At 43.0% G+C, this 17,500-nt stretch overlaps 1 protein-coding gene across 1 annotated transcript in view; it reads right to left on the bottom strand.

Moving 5' to 3' along the window:
• Positions 1–984: 984 nt before the first annotated feature.
• The window catches only part of LOC147838417 (uncharacterized), a 115,974-nt gene continuing 99,458 nt past the window's right edge, over positions 985–17,500 (bottom strand). The window contains exons 31-40 of the mRNA XM_087303308.1: positions 17,027–17,200; positions 16,727–16,897; positions 13,431–13,604; positions 12,477–12,650; positions 12,208–12,381; positions 10,635–10,808; positions 9,830–9,997; positions 2,022–2,186; positions 1,576–1,700; positions 985–1,335 (exon numbers count right to left, since the gene is read on the bottom strand). Of these exons, the coding sequence (XP_087159434.1) occupies positions 1,289–1,335; positions 1,576–1,700; positions 2,022–2,186; positions 9,830–9,997; positions 10,635–10,808; positions 12,208–12,381; positions 12,477–12,650; positions 13,431–13,604; positions 16,727–16,897; positions 17,027–17,200 (1,546 nt within the window). The 3' untranslated portion in view covers positions 985–1,288. The remainder of the gene's footprint in view (positions 1,336–1,575; positions 1,701–2,021; positions 2,187–9,829; positions 9,998–10,634; positions 10,809–12,207; positions 12,382–12,476; positions 12,651–13,430; positions 13,605–16,726; positions 16,898–17,026; positions 17,201–17,500) is intronic.

Raw genomic sequence — 17,500 nt, 5'->3', positions numbered from 1 at the left:
GATAGATAGATAGATAGATAGATAGATAGATAGATAGATAGATAGATAGATAGATAGATAGATAGATAGATAGATAGATATATAGCTCATCAATGAACCAAAAAAAAAAACTTTGTTAAATTAGAAATTACGGTCTCTGTTAAAGGCATTCACCATAAATCTCCACATTCATTCTTACTCTCTTCTCATATGGTATGGTGTGGCAAGTCAAAGGTTACTAAGTTTGGACATCTCTGTACTAGACTGAGCATTAGGGCTGCACACAATGTATAGTTTTAACATCAGTATATCGCAATGTGCGCATCTGCAATAGTCACATCACAGCACATGCAATGTTGAGTTGGGAATATAATTAATTTGAAACTTTGTATAATTTAGTAAAAATATTTTAAATTATTAAAGATTAGCCTATATATATATATATATATATATATATATATATATATATATATATATATATATATATATATATTAATAACTTGTATGTACATTGTATTACATATATACAAGGTATTAAATTCATCTGGTGAAATTGTATTCATTTTGCAACATACAACGCAGAAAAATATCGTGCAGCCCTACTATCCAGTGACCTTGAAAAGATTTAGGAAAATTTGAAATTGTACATTGCTCTCTTATTCTGATCTCCACTGTATAAACAGGAGAATCACTGCGTCTACAGCTCTATCATAGGTTATACTTATAATTAGCTGCTGAAATAATGAACAGATCAAGCAAATACATTGATCCCATTTTTATTTATATATTTACAATACATTGCCATGCGATATAACTGTATACATTATTAATAAAAAAACATTCAACAAAAATAATTTAGACTGTCTGATCACTGTACAGACAAGCAACTTAAGAGTGCAGGGGATTATGGGACAGTACATAAATGCTGTTTGCTGGTTCTGGTTGTATTAAAAGTTACTTATGGCTGATGTGGGAAAACGGACACCATCTTCCATCAGCCAAAGCTTTTTTTTTTTGTAGAGAAATGTTCGATCATTTATTGTAGACAGACACAGAACTTACTACAAACTTAAATGAACATGTTACATATAAAAGGTAAAAAACTAAAATATATGTAAAACCTATATGTTAAATATAACTGCAATCTAAATAAATATAAACAATGCATATTACTAGAACATATTTGAACCGGTGTTGATGTAGACCATAAGAAATTAATTGTTCACATTGGACATTGTTTATATCATTTGACAGAAAAGCTAAAATTGACTCGCAACATCATGATGTAGTTGTTATACTGCACTTCCAGCTAATCCACCTCATTTGAGAACTCATCAGCCTCCTGATCAGTCTCACCTGTTAAAAATAATAAAAATACCCTTGTATGAATACAAACCAACAATAAATATACAATATACAATACATATTGCATTTGTATGCATTAGAAATCTCTTCTTAATAGCCACATGCACACACGCGCACACACGCAAACACGCACACACACGCACACACACGCACGCACGCACACGCACGCACGCACGCACGCACGCACACACACACACACACACAGATTTACAACTGTGCTATATTGAACACCTTCAGAGGCGTCCTCATCTGTTGATGAACTTTCATCTCCTGTGAGATCCACAGGTTTTTGAGCTTTTGACTTTGTTGTAAAGAATGTCTTAAACCATCTAACCAAAGCTTCTTCTTCCTCTAGCCTGTAATGAAAAATTCAACAGACAAGTGTGTAGTGAATAAAGCTGAAAATAATCACTGTTATTTTAATGAGCAAAATAGCAGGGGTGTGATGATACACAACACTGAGCTCACAATACCAAGACAAGACAAAATTGTACTGTACATACTATATTGGGAAAAATTTGTATTCATAAAACTGATCATCTTTAATTTGATGAAAAGTCACAAAATGCAAAAGAATTGAAGTGCATTTTGCAATTGTTTTGTTTTAACTAATTGTCTTGTAATGAACCCCACTTCAGTTCTACTCAATGAGATAGATTGACCGGATATTTACTCACCTCAGTTTACAGTTTGAGTCTCGCAGCAGGTCACTGAGTTTTTGCTTTTCGGAGTCTCCCATTAGATTTTTACTCAGCTCAAGCTCTTTTAAGAACTCCAGTGCTTTGTTCTCAGCCAAAGACTGAGTTAAGGGTGTAACATCTGTAATGCCACAGTCATTTAGTCTAGAAAGAGACAGACACAGAAAAAATAGATATCCATATTGACCCTGGAGGTGCAAATTTGTATTTTCTTTGTATATGTAAATGTATAGCCATAATGTGATGAGGAATTTCATCTGATAGATTTCTGTTGGCAGAAAATTCCTAGAGCTTCACATTATTTATGCAAGCTATGATGGCCTGCTGTAGATGAACAGAGACCGTTGCTTTTGTCACTCCCAGATGGTCAAACACCACAGATAAAGGACACAGCCTGAATAAAAAAGAAGTTTCTCTGACAGTAGCTCATGAAACCCCCATAAACAAAGAAGACTCTGCTACTTTCTGCTTTTGACACATGTATAAAGTGTTAAATGTATAAAGTCATAAAGAAGAAATAATAATAAAGAACGTTCGAGGTTACTAAAGTAACCCTTCGTTCCCCGAGGAGGGGAACGGAAGCACTATAAGTGGATTTGATTGTAAAATCCACGCATTGGGAGGTTCGGTTCAGAAGCTACTCGTCTGAAAGAGTATTGAACGGGCCAATTAAGAATGAATTGGCAGCGCAAGCCTGCGCAGGTGAGCGGCATAAGCAATCAACTGAGTATATAAGCTCACCTGGCGCAGCAGACGCTATCCTTTTTAAGCTGAAGAGACTTTCAACAGCTAAGGGACAGTCATTATGGCGACGGAGTATAGTGCTTCCGTTCCCCTCCTCGGGGAACGAAGGGTTACTTTAGTAACCTCGAACGTTCCCCTTCGGGGGGAACTTCAGCACTATAAGTGGATTTGATTGTAAAATCCACGCATTGGGAGCCCATTGAAAGCGCCATAATGACTGCACCTTACCAACACCCCCGATGAGGAGATAGTCAAGCAAGCGTGACGCACCCACATCATGGGGGGCGCGGTCCTCCAACGTGTCCCTGGCCCTAATTTACCCTACTTCAACAGAAGTTTTATGGATTTATATATATTTTTTGGGAAGTCGTGAGCATCTAGATAATTCTAGGAAAATACGACAGTACGTTGGGAAGCGTGCAATCCCGATAGGGAGGACGCTGCGGAGGCCATCCGTTACCCAAGGGGGGATAGATGGCAGAATTTACATATGGACTAGCCCTAAAAAGGGGGAGTACGCATAGCAAAAGAGTGGTTAGCGGGGAGGGAAGACACGGGTCCGCCCAGGGGGGGGGGACTTAACCGTGGCTGAATAAGCATATGGGATCGCCTAGTGGGGACCACGCATAGCAGGCACCTTTACCCAAAACGCGGGCTGACCAGCGGGCAGACCTACAACGTAGTGGGCCAGCAAGTGACTCCTCCGCTGAGTCAGTGCTGGGGGCCACGGAGGAATCTGCAGGGCTCACCTGACGGGGAACTTTACTGACAGATAAAAAGGCGCACGTATCTCCGTGTTAGGGAAAATGGCGCAGCAAGCGTGTTTCAACACCCTACCGAATTGTTTCCTCAATCACCAAGGGTTACCTAATACCCTTGAGGAAACCGGCTCCACTCGCAGATTGTAAAACCTTGCAATGTGTTGGGTGTCACCCAGCCCGCAGCTCTACAGATGTCTGTTAGAGGGGCGCCGCGTGCGCGCGCTCGAGAGGATGCGAAGCTCCGAGTGGAGTGCGCACGCGCTCTCGGGGGACGCGGCTCATCTCGGCTCTGATAGTGAAAGAAAGGCATCCACAATCTAGTGGGAACTTATTTCGGTACGGCACTTCCCTGCTGCCGACCGCTATAACAGACGAAGAGCTGCTCAGATGATCTAAACTCTGAGTGCGGTCCGGATAATACGCAAAACGCGAACTGGACAATAAATAAGGGCTGGGTCTGCCTCCTCCGAGGGCAGCGCTTGCAGGCTCACTACCTCGTATTAAAACGGAGTGGTAGGAACCTTGGGCACATATCGCGGGCGGGGTCTCATACGTGAGAGAAGCCAGCCCAATTACAGGCACGAGTCACTGACCGAAAAATGCCTCCGGGTCCCCGACCCTCTAATCGATATCAACGCGACCAGCAGAGCTGTCTTCAGGGACAGAAAATACTGAGTCGAGGATCGAAGGGATCTGACGCGGCTTGTGTAGCGAGGGCGAGATCCTAAGAGGGCATGAGAGGGGGCGGGGAGAATTAATTCGCTTAACGCCCCTGAGGAACCGGATGATGAGGTTATGCGTTCCCACGGTGCTGCCAGCCACCGCGTTATGAGAGCGGAGATGGCAGCCACGTAACCTTGAGTGTGGAGGGCGACAGCCTGCTCTCCAACTTCTCTCGGCGTAAAGAAAGCACAACGCTGATCTGGCAAATTACGGGGGTCTTCTCAGCGAGAGACACACCATTCAGTGAATAGACTTCACGTCAGGGCATAGGCGCGCTCGGGGAGGGGGCTCTAGCCCGAGTGACGGTATTAGCCACCGCAATCGGAGGTTACCTAAGTCTTCCTCGCGTCTAAAAATCTCTTCAAAGATCGGCGAGGGTGCCAGGTGGTGCCCTGTCCCTGAGAGAGTAGGTGCTCTCTCGAAGGGACTGCCAGGGGAGGGCTATCGCGAGGGAGAGCTCTGACATCCAGGTCCGGTTGAGCCAGAGGGGCGCAACCAGCAACCTGTTCCTCGTCCTCCCTGACCATGCACAGTAACTGCGCGAGCAGGCTCACTGGGGGAAACGCGTATTGCGCGTGCCCCGAGGCCAGCTGTAAGCCAGTGCATCCGTGCCGAGAGCACTCGGTCAGGGAAAGAACAACTGGCAATGAGCGATCTCGGGGGAAGCAACAGATCGATCTGGGCTTCCCCGAATCGCGCCCATATCAGCTGAACAGACTCGGGGTGGAGTCTCCATTCTCCAGGACGCAAGGCTGCCGTGAGAGCGCATCGGCTGCACGGTTGAGCTTGCCTGAATATGAATGGCGTGCAGCGATTTCAGCCGCGGATGACTCCAGAGGAGCAGACGGCGGGCGAGCTGAGACATGCGGCGAGAGCGCATACCCCCTATACGGCTGATATACGCCACCGCCGCCGTACTGTCCGTCCTGACCAGCACGTGTTGCCGCTCCAACACCGGAAAAAAACGGTGGAGAGCGGGGAACACTGCCAACAGCTCCAGGCGATATGCCAATGCAACTGGGTACCTTTCCACAGGTCCGCAGCCGCATGCCCGCAACGCACAGCCCCCCAGCCCGTGTTGGAAGCGTCTGCTGAAACGACAACAAGACTGGACGCCTGTTCTAGAGACACCCAGGCCTGTAGGAACGAGGGGTCGCTCCAAGGGCTGAGGGCGCGGCGACACAGCGCAGTAACAGAGACTCGGTGTGCGCGCGCGTGCCATGCGCGTCTGGGGACTCGATCGTGAAGCCAGTGCTGAAGTGGTCTCATATAGAATAATCCGAGCGGCATGAAGCGGCTGCGGATGCCATATGCCCCAGGAGCCTCTGAAATTGTTTCAGTGGGACCACTATTTTACTGTCGAGCTCTCTCAGACAGTACAGCATCAGCTGAGCGCGCTCTCCGGAGAGGCGCGCTGCCATGGTGACCGAGTCCAGCTCCAGCCCGAGAGAAGAGATCCTCTGCACGGGGGCGAGTTTGCTCTTTTCTCGGTTGACCTGAAACCCCCACAGGTGGAAGTGCCAGAGCACTTTGTCTCTGTGCATAATCAACTCTGTGCATAATCAAAAGAGAGGGCAATTCAGCCAGTCGTAAAGAAATTGAGTATGCAGATGCCCGCGAGCCGAAGGGGCGCTGAGGCACCCTCCGCGGGCTTGGTGAGGACCCGCGGAGACAGAGAGAGCCCGAAGGGGAGGGCTTTGTATTGCCAAGCTCGACCTTCAAACGCAAACCGCAGAAACTGTCGGTGGCGAGGAAGAGTGGAGACATGGAAATACGCGTCCATCAGGTCTAATGCTGCAGACCAACCCAGAGGACGAACGCACCGGAGGATGCGCTTCTGCGTGAGCATTCTGAACGGCAGCTTGTGCAGGCAGCGGTTCAAAACGCGCAGATCTAGGATTGGCCGTGACCCACCGCTCTTTTTGGGCACGATGAAGCGTGGGCTGTAAAACCCGCTCTCCATCTCGGCTGGAGGGAGCGGCTCGATTGCATCCTTCGCCAGGAGGACAGCAATCTCCTCTCGCAAGACAGGGGCGGACAGGGGGCTGACCCTGGTGAATACACACCCGTGACTTGGGGGGCCGTTTCGCGAACTGAATCGCATAGCCGAGTCTGATTGTGCGTATGAGCCACCGCGAAGAGCTGGCCCGCGCTAACCAGGCAGGCAGAGCTCTCGCTAATGGACTCATCGCTACAATCGCTGACGTACCAGCAGTGGGGCAGCGCGGAGTGGGTGTGCTGATCCGGGAAGCTCGCGGGTCCCACGGAAAAGCTGGAGGTGAGATATTTGCTCTCACTCCAAACCCGAACTCCGGAGGGGAGGCTCGAGGGGTGGGAGAAAGGAGACCGTCCTCCCAGCGCTCGTGAGCCACTGGCGAAACGCACCGAATCTGCAAGCTAGAAAGCATAGCGTCCCAGACTGGCAGATTTCGGGCTGTCACATCTGGGGAAGTGAAAAGTGCCCTTTCATAATGTTTTCATGGCAGTAAAAAGTGCCGTTGGAAATGGGGCCCCGCCCTCCAGCGGGGAAAGAGCAAGTTCCCTCTTCTCCAGATGGCCTGTCCCAGGGGCGCTTCGCGGTCCGTTGCCGGACTTAGCGGCGTTCTGGGCAGGGGGGCTGCCTGCTTCCGAGGTGCCCGACGCGCTCGCTTCGCCTTAGGCGTGTGCGGGGGCGGAGCAGCTCTCGTAGGCGGGCGCCTTCGGCGAGGAGCAGGTATGAATGGCACGGCGGGCGGAGCGGGCTACGGACCGCCGATAAGACATCACCCACCAACTGCTCTCTCACCGCCTTGAATTCCTGGGTGAATTCACAGACAGTGTCGCCGAACCTGGCTGGGGATATGGGGAAGTCAAGAAAGCGGACTTTGTCGACTTTGCGCATATCAGCCAGGGGTGGCGCTCCTGGACCACTAATGTGGACATCGTCCTCCCCAACGCACACGCAGCGGACTCAGTAGTCCGAAGAGCCAAGTCGGCGGCGGTGCGAAGCTCGTAAGCCTGGGTTGGACCCACCCTCGTGCAGCTCGGCCAGCGCCTGCGCTTGGTAGCGCTGGTAGGTGGCTATCGCATGCAAGGCGGAAGCAGCCTGGCCCGCAGCTATGTAAGCTCTAGCTCCGAGGGAGGTAGATAACTTACAGGCTTTGGATGGGAGACGAGGCGGACCCCGCCAAGAAGAGGCGCCGCGCGGATTTACCGCCATCGCGCACTCAACCTGAGGAATCGCCACATACCCCCTGGCTGTTTCACCGTCAAGAGTGGTTAGGGTGGAGGAACACGCAGCACGAGCAGAAAAAAGTGCTTTACAAGACCGCGTGAGCCTACTGTGCACCTCCGGGAAGAAGGGAACGCCCCTCTAGTCGGTCCGGCCGCGGAGCTGGGGGATAAACCATCTCCAACCCACGGCCGAAGCAGCCCGGGAAAGCACGGCTAACATGTCCGTTTCAGGATCCGTAGTGACAGCGCTCACCAGCCCGAAGGGGGCGAGTGGGTCTGGATCATCATCGGACAATGAAAGCCCACCCTCCGATGCCGCGGTGGACATCTGGTCTCCGGTGTCATCGGGCGTAAGGGCTACCATCTGTTAGACGGATCGCTTCCTCCGCCCGAAGCTTGGATGGAGCGCTTAGAGGAGCGGGAGGTCCGCGGGCCCGTGGGCGACGGATTATCTCTCGCTGAAACCCTCAGATCTGCCCGAGTGCCCGCTGCAGAGCAGGGGACAACTGGGGTGGTTCGCCTTTTTGCAAAGGCTAACCGCGATCTTGCGCAACAGTCATGGCATCGCGATGACGACATGAACTGCCCGCGAGCAGCGCATTAACATGCTGGACCCCCAGACATGTAACAGTGCCCGCGCCCATCATCCGAGGACAGGAAACCACCGCATCCAGAAACGCACAGTCGGAGCGCCGTCCTGATAAGGACGTGCTGCACGACTGTGTTGCTCTTTCTGTGAAGTTTGCAACTTTATACGCACCGCTCTGGAGGACCGGACCCAAAGAACGCCAGGCAAGGGAGAAACCCAGCTCGACCGTCTGCCACTGCGTGTACACACTCTGGACCGGGAGAATGCTCTCGTTCGCTCAGAATCGCTGGTCACAGCAGGAGGAACCCTCATCGACTCGATCAGAAAGTCTCTGAAGCGAAAAGGATAGCGTCTGCTGCGCCAGGTGAGCTTATATACTCAGTTGATTGCTTATGCCGCTCACCTGCGCAGGCTTGCGCTGCCAATTCATTCTTAATTGGCCCGTTCAATACTCTTTCAGACGAGTAGCTTCTGAACCGAACCTCCCAATGCGTGGATTTTACAATCAAATCCACTTATAGTGCTGAAGTTCCCCCCGAAGGGGAACTAAAACATATATACTTTTTAACCACAAGAGCTTGTCTGACACTACCCAGCAGGCACACAATGTCATAAGATGTTATTATTTGGTAAGATTTAGGTTGTGAGGTTAAGTAACCAAAATTCATTGTAAATTATTTTGACGTCCAAAAACAATGTCAAAAGACGTTGATATTTGGTTGTTTTTAGCTTGCGTTGGTAAGTGACCCAAATCCAACAGAGCCAGCATATTAAGCAAACGTCATATTGACATTGAATATTGACATTTATTCATCAGGTATGGCTACCAAAATCCAACATCTGATAGACGTCATAGTGGTAATGTCCACACATCATCAAGCTATAACATCATTAGACGTTGATATTTGGTTGTTTTTAGGTTGTGTTGATAAGTAACCAAAATGCAATGTCTGTTCGACCTTGGACACTGATGTTGGTCTGACGTTAAGTACCTCACAACGTTGGGGTACAATGTCAATCTGACATCATGTTGAGTTCCTGTGCCTGCTGGGTAGCTTTGAGACGCAAGCTTTTATGGTAAAAGTACATTATTTTTTTAAGGAATTCAATGATTGTTTTGGTAAGACAGTTCTGTAATGTTCTTTGAAGCTGTAGTTGGGAAGCTTTTACCCCTAAGCACCGTAGAAGTCCAATATAGGTGTTTTAAAATGCATCATCAGTCAGCCATATTGGAGAGCAGAAGCATATAGATAAGAGCCTCTAATTGGATAATTACTGAATGGATGATTATGTTTCAGCTGGTAAAAAGTAACCTAACCCTAATCAATGCAGACAACCGCTTCTTATTTAATAAACAAACTTGTTGAAAGACACTTCCTCTGTTTGTGGAAAAAATAATGAAATACTATTTTGTGCATATAATTTAGAAAAATTGTGTCATGTAGTTATTATCCTGCTTTTGTTTGCTCTACGGTCTCTGCTATTTTTGTTAAAGCGCATACTCATGTTATGAATGTTACTGTTCACTGAAATAACATTACATAAAAAAATGAAATGAAACCTGCATCATTTAACTCTGCAAATTTGACATGTGTTTAGTCCCTGGTGAGAGTTTGATAAAATACAGCCCATCACTAGCAGGAATTATTGCTCACAAATATATTGTGAAGTCCTTCGTGAGATGGTGAGTAAAAGCTTAAAAGTTAAAATACAAAGTTAAAAAAAGTATTTTAAGCATTTTCTTGTGTCTTCCTCACCTCTTGAGTTTACAGCGTGGTTTATTCAGCATATCACACAGCATGTTCATTCCTCTGCTTTTTATTTGATTCTTACTGAGGTCCAGTACCCTCAGGTGTGATGGGTCCATACACATAACTGCAATCAGGAAGTGCAACTGTTTCCCTGTAATACTGCAATCACACAGACTGAAGACAGAAACAGAAAAATCAATGACATCAGATGTTAAATTTGTGTATGGATTAATTTGTAATTTGTGAATGGCACACACGTTCTAGAAATGAAAAATTGAAACTTACTTACAGAATCATAAACCATATAGCTAGAATTGGATACTATTAAACTCAGTTTTAAGTGAATGAATAGTTATAAATTAAAAGTGTATTTAAAAAAAGAACATCAACAAAGAACTGATTGAAAAAGTTTGTGTATTGTTTGGAACAATGGACCTTTTCTTGCTTTTCAGAGGTAATACGTGTTGAAACCTGTTTTAGTCTGGAAATGTATATAAAAAATGATTAATTGAACAAATATTTGAGGTAATCTTCTGTTGCTAACTTTATAAACTAATCTCCAAAACATGAGTTATTGATCCTATTTAGTCTTCACTACCATCCGTGTTGTAGAAACCATAATTTTGTCAGAATAATCTATAGTCACACTTTTTATAAAGGTTTTTCCATTTTCCCTTTTGTCAATTTTTAAATAAAATAAGTCAGATATCATTATAAAATTTTAAAAAGTTAATTGGTCTTTTTTTTTTTTAAATAACTCAACAGTAAAATTCAACTAATCAGTACTTCTGTACATAATAATGTTACTAACTGTAGTTTATTCAGCTTGCAATCCACACTGCTCAGCAGATGTCTAAGTCCATCAGTTCCATAGTCTCCTAGTCTATTCCCATTGAGGTTCAGTTCTCTCAGGTGTGATGGGTTTGATTTCAGAGCTGAAGTCAGGATCTCACACTGTTCCTCTGTAATAATGCAATCACTCAGACTGAAGACAGAAAGAGAAAAGACAAAGAATCAGATTCAGTGGGAAATAATGTCACGGTTGTGGATCTATCCGCTCTTTATTTGAAGTGTCTGCGTTGTGTGACAGTTATTTATATGGTATGTGTTTCTAGTATGTGTGCTTCTCTCTCTGTGTTTGTGTGGGAGTCGCGTGCCTGTCAGTGGGTGTTTGTTTTCATGTCATCAGCCGAGCGGTCACATGATCATTGTCACTGGAACTATTGCGCAACACCGCTCAACTGATAATCAGCGCGCTGCAGGTGTAGAAGTAGATGTGTGATCCTCTCTGTCGACGTCTGTCATGGACATTTTATCAGCGCTGCCGATCCACCCTTCTCCTCTTCATTGACTCTGGACTACTGCACTCCCAGCCTTTTACCTTTTTTCCTGTTTTTGTGAAACTCGTCAATAAAGACTGTTTTACTTTCATTTGGGTTCCACGTCTTTTATGTGTAATCGTGACAAAATTGAGTGTAGTACATCATGAGTGAATGAGGCACAGTCAGTAATACACCAACATGACCAAGAAAGAAGAATAACTAGGATTTGGGAATACAGTTGAAATATAGAATGAATATAGGGTTCATGAGGTTAGTTTCAGAAAACTAATACAATCTGGTCATGAATCATAATTTGATAGCATTAACTAGGTTAACTACAAAAATATACATTTTTTTTTTTCCTTCGGCTTAGTCTTTTATACAGTATATCAGAGGTCGCCACAGAGGATTGAACCGCCAACTATTCCAGCATGTATTTTAAACAAAAATAACAAACATTTTTTGTTTAAAAGTAAATTTTCTAAAAGGTATCAATGGTGATTTTAAACCATGTACTCTAACAAAATAGTCCAGCAAATGATGTTACAGTACTTTAAACCAAACAAATATATATTTTTGAGGAAAACATGTAGGATTTTGCTGCATATAGTTGACTTCTATGGTGCTCAGTGGTTTAAACTTACAAATATATTAATGTATTTATTTATTTGATAAATACATTATCTTGGTATGACCCTAAAATATAATTTAGAACTTCCTGAAACTGCTCTGAAACAAAAACAGTTTTGAAGTTCAGCCCACAGCATGTTTTCCTTAAAAAAATGTTTATTGTTCACTGAAGAAAGAAAAAAAATATCTTGGACGATAAGGGTGAGGTAAATTATTAAGACATTTTATTCTGACAGCAAACTAATCTAAATTTTAACTCTTTTTGTTGCAGCGATTTTGCAGACTGTGAGCATATAAAACACATTTACAACCCCTAAGTTTGAAATGCTTCAGTAGTTAATGTTGTCTACTGACACACATACAGCATGAACCATCAGTCAATCATATAACATAAGCTTTCATCTTACTGTTGTACAATATAATGTTACTAACCATAGTTTATTCAGCTTGAATTTTTGGTTCATCAGTAAATCACTGAGGTTTTTCACTGCAGAGTCTCCTAGATTGTTTCCACTGAGGTCCAGTTCTCTCAGGTGTGATGGGTTTGATTTCAGAGCTGAAGTCAGTTCAGCACAATCATCGGCTTGTATACTACAGTATCTTAACCTGCATTTAGAGATTTAAGATAAGCTTCTGAATAGAATAAAATTCTGTTTCATCCACTTCCAAGAGACAATTTCTTAGCTGCTAATGTTTCTTACCTCAGTCGCTCCAGTTTACAGCTTGATTTTTTCAGCACATCAAAAAATTTCTTCACTCTTAAGTGCCTGAGTTCATTCCCACTGAGGTTCAGTTCTCTCAGGTGTGATGGGTTTGATTTCAGAGCTGAAGTCAGGATCTCACACTGCTTCTCTCTAATACTGCAAACACACAGACTGAAGACAAACAGAGATGATAATTGTTTAGATCCATTTAGCAATCTTCTTTAAGCGCTAGATCAAATATATTTTCTTTTTCCAATACATTTTTCACCAGAGTATGGCTGTCACAGAAAGAAGATTCTCAGACCATAATGTGTGTGATCAGCCAAACTGAATGTGAAAATAGAGCATACATTGCTTTGTAGCCATATAATGTGTGTGGTACAGAAATCAGTGTAGAAATGTTTAACCCATTGCCCAATGATTTTAAACATTGACAATTACTTTTAACAAAAAATAAAAAGCAAAAGGTCAGTGGGATGAAGGTAGACCACCAGTGCAATGATGGATGGCCTTTTAGCAGTCGTTTGAGTTTACTGAGAGGTACACTTTAAAGAACCCACATCAGGTTTATCTACCACAAACTGACATTTTTGAAAGCTTAATGAGGCACACAGCTAATGATAGCTTACATTCCAAAGAGAGATCAGTACATTACAGTTCAGATGTGCACACCAAAACTCACTTTTTCCAAACTGTCCCCCTCTCTTGAGTTTGAACAATGAATTTCACTTTAATTTCTTGACAGAAATGACAATACATTTTCATCATAGTTTTATTAATTATATCTGTTTCTCATCTTGTGTGAATCAGTATTAAAAATCTTGATAAAAAAAATTGTGAAAAACACAATAACAATGAGTGCCACCGAATAACGTTATTGTCTGGAAAGAAATACATAATTGTTGAAAATTCAATCTCACAGTATCTGCTGTACAGGATAACGATACTAACATTAGTTTCTCCAGCTTGAATTGTTGGTTCGTCAGTAGAGAGCCAAGGCTTTTAAACCCAGAGTCTCCTAGTTTATTCTCACTGAGGTTCAGTTCTCTCAGGTGTGATGGGTTTGATTTCAGAGCTGAAGTCAGGATCTCAAACTGTTTCTCTGTAATACTGCATCTACACAGACTGAAGACAGAAAGAGAAAAGACAATGACTCAAACTGTATCTCTAATGATTAACTAAGTTTTTAGAAAATTCTGGTGCATTAAAATAATGGTAGCTAGTGACGTATAATCACCAAAGACCACAGTTTCTGTAAAAACTCATCTAGAAAAATGGCACCTACAACTTGGGAGGCTTGAGGGTGAATAAATGAACACCTTTTTTGGTGAACAAACCCTTTAAAGGGCCATGACACCCCCCACTTTCGGTTAAAGTCTACTTCAGAATTTTTTCAAAAGATGCATGATTAATGTGCGTGGAGCTTCGCGAGCATCGGGCAGGAGTGGGCGTGGCCAGCAGGGGAGAACGTGAGCGAACGAAGCTAGCTCACAAAATGAGACAAACCGTGAGGAGACGCATGAGTTTATAGTTTACAAAGTTAAAATGCAAAGAAATAAACAGTGATTGAATGCCCTGCTACATTTGTTATTCGTAATTTCATATACACATAACCACAATTTATATCATTATAAAGATAAGTGTGTTCATATAAACCCTATAAATGAGGATTCTCCCTCAATCCCCGTATCCAACAGACTCAGTGCAGCAGGTCTCCTGACCTGTCTATTTTAACCGTTAGCCCTGCTGGTAATCTGGAGGATTTAGGCAAACACAGCAGCACAGGGATGTGTCTGAATGTGAACGAACTCCTGATAAAAGACAGCGTCCGCCATTCTCTAATTCTCGTGCTGCTCTCCCGACAAAAATGCTTGCAGCACACACACAGCTTTGCTGTATGATCGGCCCTGACAAGATCGCGGGGGAAAACATGCAACAAACCACGTGGATCATGGAAACAAACGCATATGAGCCTTCATGAATGGCTAAATACTGTGTGCCCGTGGGTCCGGGACACAGCTCGGGCTTGACTCTGGCAGGTCTCATGAATAATTAAGCAGCCGGCTCTTCTCATAGGATAAGAAAACTCCGCTATGAATAATAATGAGAAACCGACGCGTCATCATTGCACTTGCTGTACTGTGCTACGTCGCCGATTTTGATCCCGCCCCAAAAATCATTTTAAAACCGGAAGCTGAAATTAGCTGACAAAAGCTCAAAATTATCCAGTTTCCCCCACAATTAAAGCTGACAGGTGCTAACATTGTCTTAACTGATGCTCAACACACACATATCTGTCAATATAAAAAAAAAAGTTATCCAGGGTGTCCTGAACCTTTAACGAACATTAGTAATTGCTGTAACAATACATGATGCTTATTGTTTATTCATGTTAGCTAATGCATTGACTACTGTAGGCTGTACAATACTGGAAAAATACATTGTATTCTTTTGTTTTTCTGAAATATGTTTTAAGATATGAAAACAATTTCACCAGATGACTTGAATAGCTCTATTTGAAAATAATTCATAAGTTTATTGCGATTCTGTAGTGGAGCCTATCTTTATACAATATAACAAACACATAACAAGCATACTTCCATACAATAGAGCAAAGACAGAAATGAAACAAGCAGCGCTTTTTAGATTTCTGGGGAGTGAACCAGTATTCAGACACAGAAAGTCTATGATCAACGTAAAATAGCACTGTATACACTCTTAAAAGAAACGGTTATATATAGAACCAAAAATGGTTCTATCAAGCGCTTCATATATGGAACCCCAAAAAGGTTCTAAATAGAACCATTTTAAGGGTTCATTAAATAGAACCCCAAATGGTTCTTCGATCTCAAGTTGAATGGTTCTATTTAGAACCATTTAAGGGCTCTTATTTAGGTAGCAGTGCAGCGCTCGTGCCTGCACCAAGTCTGTGTATGCACGGCAGGCCAGAGTCACGGTGGCTGGCTAGATTGACCATCAACCTTTTAAACATTTTAAAGCCAAACATATTTTAATAATCCATAGATGAAAGATCAGGTGTTATTTATAAAGGACACAAAAATGCAGGCTAAATGTATTGTGAAATATTAAACCTTTAAGTATATATATATATATATATATATTAATATATATATATATTGTGTGAATGATAAAGCTGTAGTGGACTTCTCCTTTCGAAAAATTACCCGTCACTCTCGAGGCTCTTCACCACCTGTCCACGATAATATATTAAATCATAAAAACATGGTACTGCACAGTCTAAATAAATTAACTAGTTATTTTATTTATTTCACAAAATAATTTGTTAAAATGTTAAATATGAAGTATATATAAAATATAAGTTATATGCTAATGTATGCTAATGTATGTATATGCTAATGTGCAAACCTGAATGAAAAAAATCCCATCATACTAAAACTTTTTGACCACAGCATTCATTTTATTAGGTTTTGACTCAAAAAGCTTTTTATATCTGTGTTATAGCTTATAATTATTTTATAATCTTTACTAGATAATTACATTATGAATCAAAAACTATAGAACCATTTTAATCAAAAAGGTTCTTTGCACTCAAAGGGTTCTAAATGGAACCATTTTTTGGGTAAAAGGTTTTACTGGCCAAGCATAGAACCCCAAGGTTCTATATAACCTCTAGGAACCTTTTTCTTTTAGAGTGTAGCATACCTGTCAACCGTCCCATTTTTCCTGGGATTCTTCCGTATTTTACAGATCTATCCCGCTATCATCCCGTAAAGGTATTTTTCTGTATTTCTCCCATATTTTCAGTCTTTCTCTGAACAGCCGAGCCTCCCTATGCGCAACCCATACCACCGAACCACCAGGGGTCGGCCCTTGCTGTTAAACGTGGTTCGTTGGGGGAATCCCTTATTATGCTGGGCATATCCCTTATTTTCACATCCCAATGTTGACAGGTATGCTGTATAGTGATTGTGTATATAATTATAAACAATCTTTAAGGAACCAACACTATAATCGGTTGTGCACAAATGATTTACAATCACCTGCTTAAAAAAAAGAAAATTCAGTGCCAGGATTACATGATTCTGCTATGCACTGAGAAATATTACTAAAAGACATACATTTAAGTGATATTCCATTATCCTATATCTGTTGGCACCTGTATATTGCAATTACTCCGTTTGATATAACATGATAATTTAGACCAAATATTGACTGACCACATAAAAAACATTGTCCTCCCTCATAATAAACTGTGTAATACTCACTTGAGTGTGTTGAGTCTACAGTGTTTATCCTGCAGTAGAGTAGAGAGTTGATTCACTTGTGTGTCTCCTAGTTCTCGACCACTCAGATTCAGTTCTGTCAGTAGTAATGGGTTTTTACCCAAAATTCCAGTCACAAACTGACAGGCTTCATCAGACGCAGAACTAAAGCACCTGAAAAAGAGAAGAGGTACAGTGGCATTACATGACATATGAAGATTTATTTTAGTAACTTAAAAGCTTTAATTTTTAAATGTTATTTATCTTACAAAACTAGTGTACTTGAAGTGACAAGTCCCTCACCTCAGTGTCTTCAGTGTACAGTGTGGATCCTGCAGTAACTCAGTGAGCTCCTTCACTCCTGATTGTCCAGGATCATTTCCTCTGAGATCCAGCTCTATCAGGTGTGAAGGGTTTGATCTCAGAGCTGAAGCCAGAGCTTTATAACCTTCTTCTGTAATACTGCAGTCTGAAAGACTGAAAATCATAAATACTCATATTAAAATTAACATCAGAGTTCAGATTAGTTTTTTTTTTCTTCTGTACAAACACAAACATGATTAAGGAGACATGCAAAATGTGCAGTGTTGAGGGGCCTTTGTGAACATGGCTGGAAACTACTGACATCTATTGCTATAAACAGGTGCATCTCAATAAATTAGAATTTCATTGAAAAGTTCACATTCAGCTTAACGGAGATGCTGATTTGATTGTCCAGCAGAACTTGGCACCTGCCCACAACTGCCAAAAGTACTAACACCTGGTTTAAGCATCATA

This window comes from Danio rerio, chromosome 22 (genome assembly GCF_052040795.2).
Source record: "Danio rerio strain M-AB ecotype USA chromosome 22, GRCz13ab, whole genome shotgun sequence".
NCBI classification, from domain to species: Eukaryota; Metazoa; Chordata; class Actinopteri; order Cypriniformes; family Danionidae; genus Danio; species Danio rerio.
The sequence above is the reverse complement of the archived record's forward strand: the minus strand, read 5'-3'. Positions and strand labels throughout refer to the sequence as shown.